The sequence below is a fragment of the Hyperolius riggenbachi genome, chromosome 9 (assembly GCF_040937935.1).
Source record: "Hyperolius riggenbachi isolate aHypRig1 chromosome 9, aHypRig1.pri, whole genome shotgun sequence".
Classification (NCBI taxonomy): Eukaryota; Metazoa; Chordata; class Amphibia; order Anura; family Hyperoliidae; genus Hyperolius; species Hyperolius riggenbachi.
In genome coordinates, this window is record NC_090654.1 from 273,237,006 (window position 1) to 273,249,670 (window position 12,665).

General features: G+C 43.6%; 1 protein-coding gene across 1 annotated transcript in view; it reads right to left on the reverse strand.

Annotated features, from left to right (window-relative positions):
• Positions 1–614: 614 nt before the first annotated feature.
• Positions 615–12,665, reverse strand: part of PPP4R3A (protein phosphatase 4 regulatory subunit 3A) — a 79,167-nt gene continuing 67,116 nt past the window's right edge. The window contains exons 11-15 of the mRNA XM_068254578.1: positions 12,108–12,277; positions 10,471–10,613; positions 8,437–8,627; positions 6,521–6,747; positions 615–1,527 (exon numbers count right to left, since the gene is read on the reverse strand). Of these exons, the coding sequence (XP_068110679.1) occupies positions 1,411–1,527; positions 6,521–6,747; positions 8,437–8,627; positions 10,471–10,613; positions 12,108–12,277 (848 nt within the window). The 3' untranslated portion in view covers positions 615–1,410. The remainder of the gene's footprint in view (positions 1,528–6,520; positions 6,748–8,436; positions 8,628–10,470; positions 10,614–12,107; positions 12,278–12,665) is intronic.

The following is a 12,665-nucleotide window of genomic DNA, read 5'->3' on the forward strand; positions in this document are numbered from 1 at the left end:
ACTGTAGCGAGAGGTATGCGGAGGCTGCCATATTTATTTCCTTTTAACAATCTTAGTTGCCTGGCTGCCCTGCTGATCCCTGTGGCTGCAGTAGTGTCTAAATAACACCAGAAACAAGCATGTAGCTAATCTTGTCAGATCTGACAATAATATCACAAACACCTGATCTGCTGCATGCTTGTTCAGGATCTATGGCTAGATGTATTAGAGGCAGAGGATAGCAGGCTAGCCAGGCAACTGGCATTGTTTAGAAGGAAATAAATATGGCAGCCTCCACATACCTCTTGCTACAGTTGTCCTTTAAGAAACTATAAACTCTGCCAGGGTACATAAACATATGAGCACAACTGTATATACTCACCAAAGTCTGGGAAACACTGAACTAAGTCATGACCAATCAAAGCCAAACATACAGCACTGACAAAAGGAGGTCACCAAGGACAGCCTCCACAGTTTTCTCATAAAGTTTACTTCCAAATCAGCATCACAGAGAATTAAAATTAAAAAAAAAAAAAAAAAAAAAAAAAAGAATAAACCTTTCTTCACCTCTTCTTCATCCTCTGGCCATCGCATTCATAAAGCAGGTATTCATCACAAAGGAATCACATGACATGAAAAAAAAAAAAAATTTAATGGTCCCAAAAACAGATTCAACAAGTTGGCAGAAAGCCGAGGGGGGTGGAGAAATAAGAATATAAAAAGGATTCAAATCAGGACACAAAGTGAACACACCTAGAATTCCACTCAAATTTTAATCAAGGAGGCTGGAGAGGATTCTGCCACGCCTCCAAAACGAAAGCTGCAGTTTCCAGGGCAACGAGGGGGGAGTCGGTTGGAAAAATAATATTAAAGAAAAAAAAGAAAGAAAAGAAAAGGGGGGAAATGTTATAATCGGCTCACCCCACGGTGGGTTGTTAAAACCTGTTGTGGCAATGAGAATTGTTCAGGATGTACATATCCTCTACAGGCGGAATGGCTCCACCCATAAGCGAAGTGCTGGCATCCATTGTATAGCTGCAGACTTTTACAGAAACGGCGCCAATCGGAACCTCTCTCCATCTCGCGTCTCAAACGTCGAAGCGACTGACCAGCCAATATAGAGTTCAATAAGAAACCCCTGCCCTGTTGGCTTTGTGTTTGACGTTTTGTTTTTTGTTTGTTTTTATTTATTCCTTCCCTGAGAAACGGGCAATGTGTGGTCTACACGGGAGAGCGAGAGGCGGTCGGGGCCGTCTCCTCGGAACGGTTGCGCCACCCTCTCCTGGGAATTGGCACTTGATGAGCAGAAATCTATGTGTTGGTTTTGTTTGTATCGACCCGCCCGCAGCACTGCTTTCAGCTGCGGTGGATTTTTCGGTTCTTTTGCGGAGTTCAGTTATTCGAGGGGAGTTTCCCAAACGGACGCTGGCATTAAGAGTTGAGTCTCGCTTTTTTAGAGAGCGGCAGAGTCTCTTCCTTGTCCTCCTCGTCTTCGTCGTCGTCCTCTTCGTCATCGTCTGGATAATCCACCAGTCCTACGAGGCCTCCCTAGAATGTGTACAGAAGTCATTTAAAATAAAATATTTGTAAAAAAAGAAAAACAAAAAAAACTTTTAAAACCGAATGCCAAAACTGAAGCAGGCAAATTCAATTAGCAAACTATACAGAATGTGAGATACAAATACTACCCTTCACAACTCAGTAGTTTTTGAAGGACCACTATCGCGAAAATCATAACATTTAAGATGCATGTAAAGGCACTGAAATAAAAAGTGCATTTATTCCAGAGTAAAATGAGACATAAATAACTTTTCTCCTATGTTGCTGTCACTTACTGAAGGTAGTAGAAATCTGACAAGAGTCAACAGGTTTTGGACTAGCCCATCTCCTCATGGGGGTTTCTCAGGGTTTTTTCTTTATCTTTAAAAGAACTTAGCGAATAGCAGTTGCTCCATCCAACTGCCAAAAAAGTGTGAAGCGAGCAGGGCAGGGAGGCTGGCCAGCATCTTTGTATAAATCCTTTTCCGATCTTTATAAATAACAAAGGCCATGCTGAGAATCCCCCATGAAGACATGGACTAGCCCAAAACCTGTCAGTTCTGTAGGATTTCTACTACCTACTGTAAGTGACAGCAACATAGGAGAAAAGTAACTTATGGCTCATTTTACTTTGGAAGAAATTTACTTTCTATTTTTATGTTATTACGTGTTTTCAATTTCTTCATGATAGTGCCTCTTTTACCAGTTTACCCCCAAGTGTTTTTTTCCGTAACAGACCAGAGCAATTTTCACCTGTCAGTGCTCCTCCCTTTTATTCCCTAATAACTTTATTACTACTTATCACAACAAAATGATCTATACCTCGTTTTTTTCGCCACCAATTAGGCTTTGGGTAGTACATTTTGCTAAGAATTTTTTTATTCTATAATGCGTTTTAATGAATAAAATAAGAAAATAATGGAAAAAAATAATTTCTCAGTTTTCGTCCGTTTTAAAATTAAACGTTCTCCTGTTCTACATTTTGTTTGCCCAGTTGTCCCGATTATTAAACCGTTTAAATTATGACCCTATCACAATCTATGGTGACAATATATTATGTGGAAATATAGGTGTTATTTTTCTATTTTGACTTTTTTTTTTGTCCAGTCCATAATTACAAGCCCCTATGCAGTAAAGTTATAGTAATATTCCATCATAGAATATAAAAGCTGAGTCCCAAAAACAACTATTTATGTTTTGTTTTTTTTTACAATTTTTTTTTTTTTTGGGGGGGGGGGGGGGGGTTTGAAGTGAAGTTATTAATTTTATTAATATTGTGTATAAGTGTATGTATGTGCCTGTGCCTGTATATGTAATTTTACTTTTTGAACACAAGATGGCGCTGGTGAACACTCTCCTGTTTTGCTAAACTGTGACGGCATCCTGTTTTGTGAATGGAAGCGACCGCTGATCGTGGTCAGGTCCATTCATTCCAAGAATTGTGATTGGGTAGAGGACCGCTCAGTCCTCTTCCCCAATCACAGAACACTGAGAGCAGACAAACAGCGGCAGGAGCGGCGCAAACATGTGCGGAGCGGCGGCGGGAGCAAGCGACTTATTAAAACGTCCTGTTGCCGTTAACAGGCTCAAACAGGACATTTTAAGTCAGGATGCCATTAATTGGTTAAAGGACAACTGAAGCGAGGGAGATATGGAGGCTGCCATGTTTATTTTCTTTTAAGCAATACCAGTTGCCTGCCAGTCCTGATGACCCTCTGCCTCTAATACTTTTAGCCATAGACCCTGAACAAGCATGCAGCAGATCAGAGGTTTCTGACATTATTGTCAGATATGACAAGATTAGCAGCATCCTTGTTTCTGGTGTTATTCAGACAACACTACAGCCAAATAGACCAGCGGGCTGCCAGGCAACTGGTATTATAAATAAATATGGCTGCCTCCATATATACCTCTCGCTTCAGTTGTCCGTTAAGTACAACTGAAGTAAGAGGGATATGGAGACTGCCCTATTTTTATTTTCTTTTAAACAATACCAGTTGACTGGCTATCCTGCTGATGTCTTTGGCTGCAGTAGTGTCTGAATTACTCAGCTGAAACAAGCAAGCAGCTAATGCAGTCAGAATTCAGTCAGAGCACCTGATCTGCATGCTTGTTCAGGGTCTATGGGTAAGGGTATTAAGAACACAGGATAAGGGGGACAGCAAGGCAATGTGTATTGTTTAAAAGGAAATAAATATCTAAGCATTTATATACCTTTCAGCTCCGGCGTCCTAGAGGCCAGTTTTACACCAGATTTTAGAGTTGTGTTGGGAAGCGGTGCTCCTGCCGCATACCAATGCAATAAATGACAAACGTGACCCTGTGGCTAAGTCCCGCGACAGGGTCATATGCATAGCGCCACCCCCTGCTCAGTGACATACTCCTCAGACAGGAAGTACATCACTGGGATTCCCGCCTGCCCTTCATACTAACTGCGGGGCTTGCGGTAACTTCTGGTGTGACATGGCACCACTGACTTCCATTGTCATGCCCGCCGTCACCGCAAGCAGGCATGGGCTTTCCAGTCATGATGGACTCAAATTCGAAATTCACACGAAGTCTAATGACTTCACGTGTGACTGCAGGGGGGGGGTTAACTTACCCAGAAGTCATCAGGACGTCTGCGTTCCATTACACGTCACAGGCGTAATGAAAGCCGCATTCCACCACTCGCTTCTGCGCTTCCTCCTTTAGACTTGAAAGAGGAAGCGCGGTAGTGAATCATGCAACAAGACTTTGATTACGCCTATGACGTGTAATGGAACGCAGATGTCCCAAAGACTTCTGGGTAAGTTAAAGAGACCTTCAAAATTTTCAGCCTTATTTCTTCTATCCTATAAGTTCCTATACCTGTTCTAATGTGGTCTGTCTTACTGCAGCCTTTTCTCTCTAATGTATCTAATCTTCTTTTCTTTGTCAAGCTTTGTCGACCCAGAGAGGAAAGAGCTGCCTCTGCTGTGATAGGGACAGATCATGCACACCCCCTGCAGGCTCACTCCTGTGTGCTTTGTTTATTTCTCACTCACAGACAGGTCCCCGCTCTCAGTCTCAGCTGTGTCTGTGAGGCTGTAGGAGGGAGCTGCCTGTCACATACTGACAACTTGTTACCCAGACACGAGTGCAGAGCCCAGACTCCTGGCTCAGAAGAAACAGCTGTGTTTATAAAGGAGTCTGAGGATTCTTGTCACGTTTCAGTGGCACAGAGCCACAGAGGCAGAAGGTAAAACTTTTTCTAAACTTGCACATAACATCTGAAGGCTGCATTCACTGTGTAATAATAAAAACATGTCATGCAAACATAAGACAGCATACATCCTGTTTTTCAGTACAATTCCTGTTTCGGCGGCTATCTTTACTGTTTACAAAACTGTTATTTTAGCGCCAATATTGCGTCGGACAGAGGCCAAATGTCACAGAGGGGGCTAGGAGATGTCCCCGAACAGGCCAATATGTTTATATAACCAGTTCGGCCTATCTGGATGAGTTTCCTCGTCCAGATGGCACTGATGCTTTCCCTGCGTGGTGCGCGCGATCGGGCGCGCACCCGCCGCCCGCCGATAGCCCCCCCGATCAGTGAATGGGAATATAATTCCCATTCACCGATCTAACTTCCCCGCAGAAATACCGACGCTTTCTCTCCAGAGAGCGTGGTATTTCTGCCCCCAGGAAACGTTTCCCCAGCATTTTAGTTCCTGGATGCGAGATCGTTCGCATCCAGGACTTTTTTCACTGTGGCCATCTTGTGGCCAAATAGTAAACTGCACCCACATACATTTTTGATTAAAAAAAAATATTATTTTACATTTAAAATTAGCAGTTTCCCTCCCACACCAAAAATTACCCACATACACTTTTTTATTATAAAAAAAAAAAAAAAATACAATTAAAAAAAAAACAAAAACAAATAGTTACCCAAGGGTCTGAACTTTTTAATTATGCATGTCAAGAGAATATGTTATTATATTATTTAAAATTATAAGCTTATAAATAGTGATGGACGCAAATTGAAAAAATGCACCTTTATTTCTAAATGAAATATCGGCACCATAAATTGTGATAGGGACATCGTTTAAACGGTGTAAGAACCGGGACATATGGGCAAATAAAATACATGCGTTTTAATTACGGTAGCGTATATTAATTTCAAACTATAATGGCCAAAAACTGAGAAATAATGAATTTTTTCCATTTTTTTCTTATTCTTCCTGTTAAAATGCATTTACAGTAAAGTGGCTCTTAGCAAAATGTACCCCCCAAAGAAAGCCTAATTGGTGGCGGAAAAAACAAGATATAGATCAATTCATTGTGATAAGTAGCAATAAAGATATAGGCGAATGAATGGGAGGTGAACGTTGCTCGGATGCATGAGATTTTCGACACTGCGGCGCTGAACCGTTTATAGAAGATTTTTTAAAATACAGATTCTCTTTAACCACATGTGAAGTCATTAGACTTCATTTGAATTCCGAATTGGAGTCCTGCTGGACTGGAAAGCACATGCCTGACCGCAAGCACCTGCTCCACATACCACTTAATACTGGTGCATGTGTGACATCACTGCACGTGCTGAGTCACCTGGTAATAGTGCTTGCGGTGACAATGAACACTGGAGGAGGCCAGAAATCATGCGGGACACAGGACTATTTCATGCTGACATCTATAGCAAATCTGTGTGCAGTATGTGGCCAGGCAATAAAGGTCGGTCTGGCCATACATGGAGTAATGTATGGTCACCTTTACCGGCAGCTTTTGAATCTGATTAGCCCCAATGCAGTTCCAATCAGAGGTCATGATTATCACCAATAGGCTGAGCAGCGAATATAAACAATGTGTAGAATTAAAGTGGTGCTCAGGATACCCAATTCATGGCCCGAATGTGATGGCCAAACTCCACTACAGCTCTAATCCTCTCCTCTCTGGATGCAGCTGCTGGGCGGGTCTATTGGGTTTGATCATGTGACTCTCATAGTAGGAAAAGCTGCCAGAATACACTTCCAATTACCTTTGTAGTAATAGCTGCCGTCTGGGGTGTGCTTTTGGAAACTGACCCAGGAGATGTCGGTGAACCGGGTGATCCGGGCGATCCGGGGGACCCCGGTAAGCTGCTTGCTGTTGATTGGCTGGTGAGATTTGCCTTCGTCCCTCCAGAAAAGGAAAGTTTGAAACTGGGGCTCTGTCGGCCGGTGAGGCTCGTCTTCAAGAGAACCTCCTTCTCTTCACTCTCCTTTACTGCAATATTCAACAAACCAGAGTTATCAGTACACAATTACAGTGCGCCTCAAGTGAATCTCACATTGCCAAGTGTAACATACCCTATAGAGGTTATGTTACCTCTTCTAAATCACCTTACCCTAAGGCCTCATTCACATCTAAAAATGAAAACTTTTTGTGCGCTTTTTTTTTAGTGCCTCCCGACGCTCCACTGTGCCCTGTGTTTTAGTTAAAAGCACTTTTCTAAGCGCTTTTCCAGAGCGTTTTTTTCATTCACTCCCTGACGCAAGTCAGGAAGTGAACTCTTTGACCCAGAAAAGAATAAATACAATGTATTTATTCTTAAAAACGTGAAAGCGATTGCTGCACAACGATTTTGTGAGCGTTTTTCCTATACTTTGCATTATAGCAAAAATGCCCCAAAAATGGTCCAGGCACCGCTTTGCTGCCCGCACAGCGCATGAACCGCGCTGATATAAACCTTCTCAGAGATTCATTGCACAAGCGTTTTGTGGGTGATTTTGCAAATCGCCTGCGCTGGAAAAAAAAGGCCTTTCATCAACTCAGAATCCTTAACATCCCTACTTAAAAACAAGAAGAGAACCGAGAGCCCAATATGGTGCAGTATTGTCAGGTAAAATGAAGAGTTCAATACAATTTTATGTATATATATATACTCACAAACACAGGTTACCAATAGGCAACCACTTTAAATGCAGGTGGGGAGCATTAGGACCTGACCCCACTCAGGTTAAGAAGTCGCTCTCTGTAGATAGTAGATGGGGATGCACCCCTCCACTCAGGGTGGACTAGTAGATCAGCAAAAACTCGGTATACAGAGGCGCCAGCGTAGAGTAAAACGTAGAGTAAAAGATCCCCCTCTGCTTTTAAACGGTTTTTAAAACGGTTTACTCTACGCTGGCGCCTCTGTATACCGAGTTTTTGATGATTAACATCCCTACTCATCCTCACTACTATCTCAAGGCTGAAAGCTTGCAAGGGCAGGCTTCTCCCCTCTAGTGTTTCCTGGTTCTGCTGTACTTTATCCAATGAACGTATAACTATTGGCGATATTTTCAAACTACACATCAGTTATATGTATCAGTTCTATTTACTTGTTCTGCCTGATTGTGCAGTGTGATTGTACAACTGCTCATGTATCTATTCACCACTATTGTATTATGTATGTACAATCGTATTATGTACAGCGCTATGGAAGATGTTGGCGCTATAGAAATAAAAAATAATAAAAGCATCTCACAGGATGACACATCATCAGCAGCAAATCTGCTATAAGCAATGAGGAAACTGTGTAGATGGGTAGTGATAGTCAGGTCTAGGAGAACTCATGGAGAAGCATGTGGTCTGGTCAGGTGATACATATGCAAGTCTCTGATTTGCTAGTCTTGATCATGTGCTGAAGCAGAATGTGACCACAGCAAATCAGAGCTTTGATCAGCCGATCAAACAAATCACATGCTTCTCCAGTTCTCCTAGAGCAGTGATGGCTAACCTTGGCATTCCAGCTGTGACAAAACTACAAATCCCATCATGCCTCTGCCTCCCCAAGTTATGCTTACAGCTGTCAGAATATTGCAAAGCCTCATGGGACTTGTATTTCCACCACAGCTGGGGTGCCAAGGTTAGCCATCACTGCCCTAGACATGACCATCAGTGTTCAGTAGGTATAAAGCAGGAAAAACCTACATTTCTTCCGCTCCATGAACTTGCTGATGGGATCCATCAGATCTTCGCTGCTCTTTATTTTATCAGAGGGAAGCACTATGGGATCGCCGTCCTCCATATCATCATCATCAGCGTTGAACCACATTTCCTCCTCGTCCTCTATGGAGCGTGCGTCCCGCCGGTACCGGTGATTCCTGAGGATAGATCGCATGCTGCGGAGAAAGGCGATCGCCAATCAGCACTGATGGAATAATCATGTGCAGAACTTACATAAACATTGACGTGCAGAGCTCTGGCTGGAGGGCTAATTAAATGCATGCATGCAAACGAGCCAGGCAAAAACGGTGCTGGAAATTTGGGCGCAGCTGGCGCCGCCATAGACCGTAATGTGAATTACAGCTATACTGACACTCATTTAAAGAGACACTGAAGCGAAAAGAAAATATGATATAATGAATTGGTTGTGTAGTACGGATAATTACTAGAACATTAGTAGCAAAGAAAATATTCTCATATTTTTATTTTCAGTTATACAGTTTTTTTTTATAACACTGCATCATTCTCTAATATTTGCAGTTCACACACTACTCTGCATTCTAAATGTTTTTACAGAGCAGTCTTGTGAACTATTGAACTGTCCTCTGCAGAGAAAAAGAAAATACAGTGACTGACAGTTCAGATAACAAGCTTCAGAAGACAGAGCCCTCTGCGACTTTAAAGTCGTAGAGCTCAATGGCTTTTTTGCATAGCTAACTGGAGTTTCTTAACTCTTCCTGTACTGGAAACAAATATATTAGACTTGTATCTCTGCTCCTAATGTTTTATTTCTTATCTGTACTACACATACAAATCATCAATTTTTTTTTCCGCTTCAGTGTCTCGTTAACAACTGTTTGGCATACAGGTCAGGTATATAAGTGGTAGGGCAGCCTGGCACCCAGTGATTTCTCTGCAGAGGGTAGACTATCATTGCAAGATGTCAGGGGTGAAAATGTAATGAGACATAATGAAGAAATTGTAGTAGCTGTTGTACAACTCCTGTCGAGTTTACCTTTCATATCAACAAGAGAAACACTGATATCTGGAGTAGTAGAATCCATCCTCTGCTCCTCAATCATTGTATGGTAAATGGGTGCAACAGCCAGCGAAAAATACAAACCGCAGAGAAGTGACGCAGAGAGAATCATTGGGTCTTCTCTTCCACCAATTGATCTCCTCCACTCCGCTAGGATGATGAAGAGGGCCACTGTGATCTCCCGTGACCCCTCCCACCCAGGCAGATGCTACTTCAAGCTTCTCCCATTGGGCCGCCGCTACAGGACTATACCATGCAAAACCTCCAGATGGAAGAACACCTTCTTCCCCCAAGCGGTTCGGCTGCTGAACTCCAACCTCCCCGTCAGGCCCGCCTTCTGGCATGCCCTAGCAGGGCCTTCCAGCCAGTTCTCACCGCTGCCCGCCCTGGTTCTCACTGCCCTGGGCAGTATGGGGGCCACCATCAATCATCATCATTATTACTATTATCATTGCTATTATCAGTATTGACTGTTCCTGCACGACAGGAAGAACACTAACTGATGACTGGGGTCTGCTACTAATGTGGGTTAGACCTATACCATTACTGTAACTCCAACGGTTTGTGTTGTGTTGTACGTCTTGTCTTCCTATACTATGCCTATGCCATGTGTACCACAAAGAATTCCGAGTCTGCTGTACTTGGCGAAATAAAATTGATTCTGATTCTCATTCAAATTCAGGAAATTGAATTCAGAAACCCGAATCATTCTAAACATTACACTTTAGCCCCTGAGCAAGTGGACGGGGTCATAGGGGGTTCACTTACCGGTACTTACGCTGCACATCCGAAGGAAGCATCAGAGCCACAAGTAATGAACTCCCTTTGACCCTGTCCAGAGCTCCAGTGTGGGGTTTCCGAATTCAAGATCCTGAATCTGAACACCAGCACTAATCTGGAGGGCACAAGTAGAAGAACTCCGCCATACGCACACACAGAATGCACACTCTTAGTTAGGAGGGCGGAGCCGAGTGACGTACCTGTCTAGTTTAGGATTGTCCTGCCTCTCCCGCTGCTGATCGTATCGCAGTTTGAGTCCTTTAAACGTCTGCACGTATTCTACATCCTCCAGCGCTTTCCAGTAATTCTCAATGACGTGAGCTGTTAGCGACTTGATGTCCTCCTGAAAGAGAGGGGATAAATGTTATGTGCTAGACTAGGGGTGTCCAACTCAAATACATAGTGGGCCGAAATTGAGCTCTGGAACAAAAGTCGCGAGCCAACTTCAATGTCTAGTGGCCACCTCTCCCCCTTATTAAGTCCCCTGGTGTCTAATGGCTCCCCTCCATCTATGTTTAGTGGTCCTCCCTCCCCTATACAGTTCCGTGGTGTTTAGTGCGGTCCCTCTCCTATACAGTCCCCTAGTGTCTAGGGTCCACCTTCCCTCTATACAGTTCCCTGGTATCTAGTGCTGCCCCTCTCCCCATATGGCCTCCCTGTAGATCTAGGCCTTACCCTCCAGTATAGCTTCTCTGGTGGTCTAGAGTGGGCCAAACATAATGCTAAGTGGAGAAACCACCTGAGGGCCAAATCTGATGGCTCCGAGGGCCAGATTTGGCCCACAGGCCGGAGTTTGATATGTATGTGCTAGATGGATTGCTGCTCTGTCACTTTCTGGCTCACTCTACCAAATATCCATGTGTGTGGCCCTGCTTAAAGAGAACCCGAGGCGGGGTTCTTACATCGCAATCCGCATACAGAGGCTGGGTCTGCCTATAGAGCCCAGCCTCTGTTGCTAGTTAGTTTCCTCCAAAGCCTCCCCTGCACTCAGCCAGACCCCATAAAACACAGCCGCGCTGGCGACACGCAACGTGTCGCAGCCGGCTGTGTTTACCTCACTAATGCCAGTCTCCGCTCTCCCCCGCCTCCTGAATTGCTCCGGTCCCCGCCCAAGTCCCTTCCCTCCCCGCTGATTGGAGGGAAGGGAAGCGGGCGGGGACCGGAGCGATTCAGGAGGCGGGGGAGCAGCCGAGACTGACGTTAGTGAGGTAAACACAGCCGCATAGCGTGGCTGTGTTTTATGGGGTCTGACAGCGCGCAGAGGGGGGGGGATTTGGGGTAAGCTAACTAGCAACAGAGGCTGGGCTCTATAGACAGACCCAGCCTCTGTATGGGGATTGCAATGTAAGAACCCCGCCTCGGGTTCTCTTTAAGCGGGAACAGTTAGCCTAAAGGTGGCCACACACGATACAATAAAATGATCCGATTTTACGGCAATTCGATAAAAATGAATAGATCTCCCGAAAAAAATCGAGTTCTTTTTTTTCCATTCGACTGAAAAATCCGATCGGATTTCCCGTTTTTTTCGATTTTTATCTATCCGGAATGCCAGATATTTTTAATTTCTCTAAAGATTGCATGGTGTGTGTTAGATTGTCAATTTATAATTATACACACCCTAGCAATTTTCTCAGAGTTTCCAATCATTTTTATCATAATTGGGGAAAAATTGAACATAGGTGTGTGGTACATTGGTCGTATTTTTGAAATGTTACAATCAGTCAGAAAAATTGATGGCAATTCTTAAATTGAACAGATATTTAAAAAAAATTGTTTGGTGTGTGGCCACCTTTAGTTTTTACCGATAAGCACAAGCTGAAGTACACAATATACTCACCACTCGTACAAATTCAAAGATCTCGATGATGGCGGAATTTAAAAGGTTATACCGGGAGCCGTTATTGAGAAAGGCTTTCACCACAGGCTCAAACAAGAAACTCTTCACTATGTATCGGTTGTAGAATTCATCCTTCAGACCGACGATCTTCCGCATGAACCGTAGCGCACCTAAAAATGACAGAGGTTTAGTCATAGCTCACACTTCATAACCACAGAGACACAGCAAGAAACAAAGGGGGAAAAACACCTCAGAATCACTTCACTCAGGGCTGGTTTACACTTGGGCACTTTAGGGATACATTAGCGTTGCTGCTAATCTGTCCTTTTGGATACATTCTCAATGCAGCGATTGCAATTTGAATCAATTGCAAATCGCTATGGGGACGATTGCACTGTGATTCTCGTTCTATTGAACATGAATCACAATCGCGAAACGTGGTAGAAACATGAAATTTTGAGCCACAAAAATCGCAATCATGATTTATGCCCAGGCAGGTTAAGAATGTCGCTCTCCATAAAAGCAGAAAAAGGGGATAACACCCCTCCACCAAGGGAT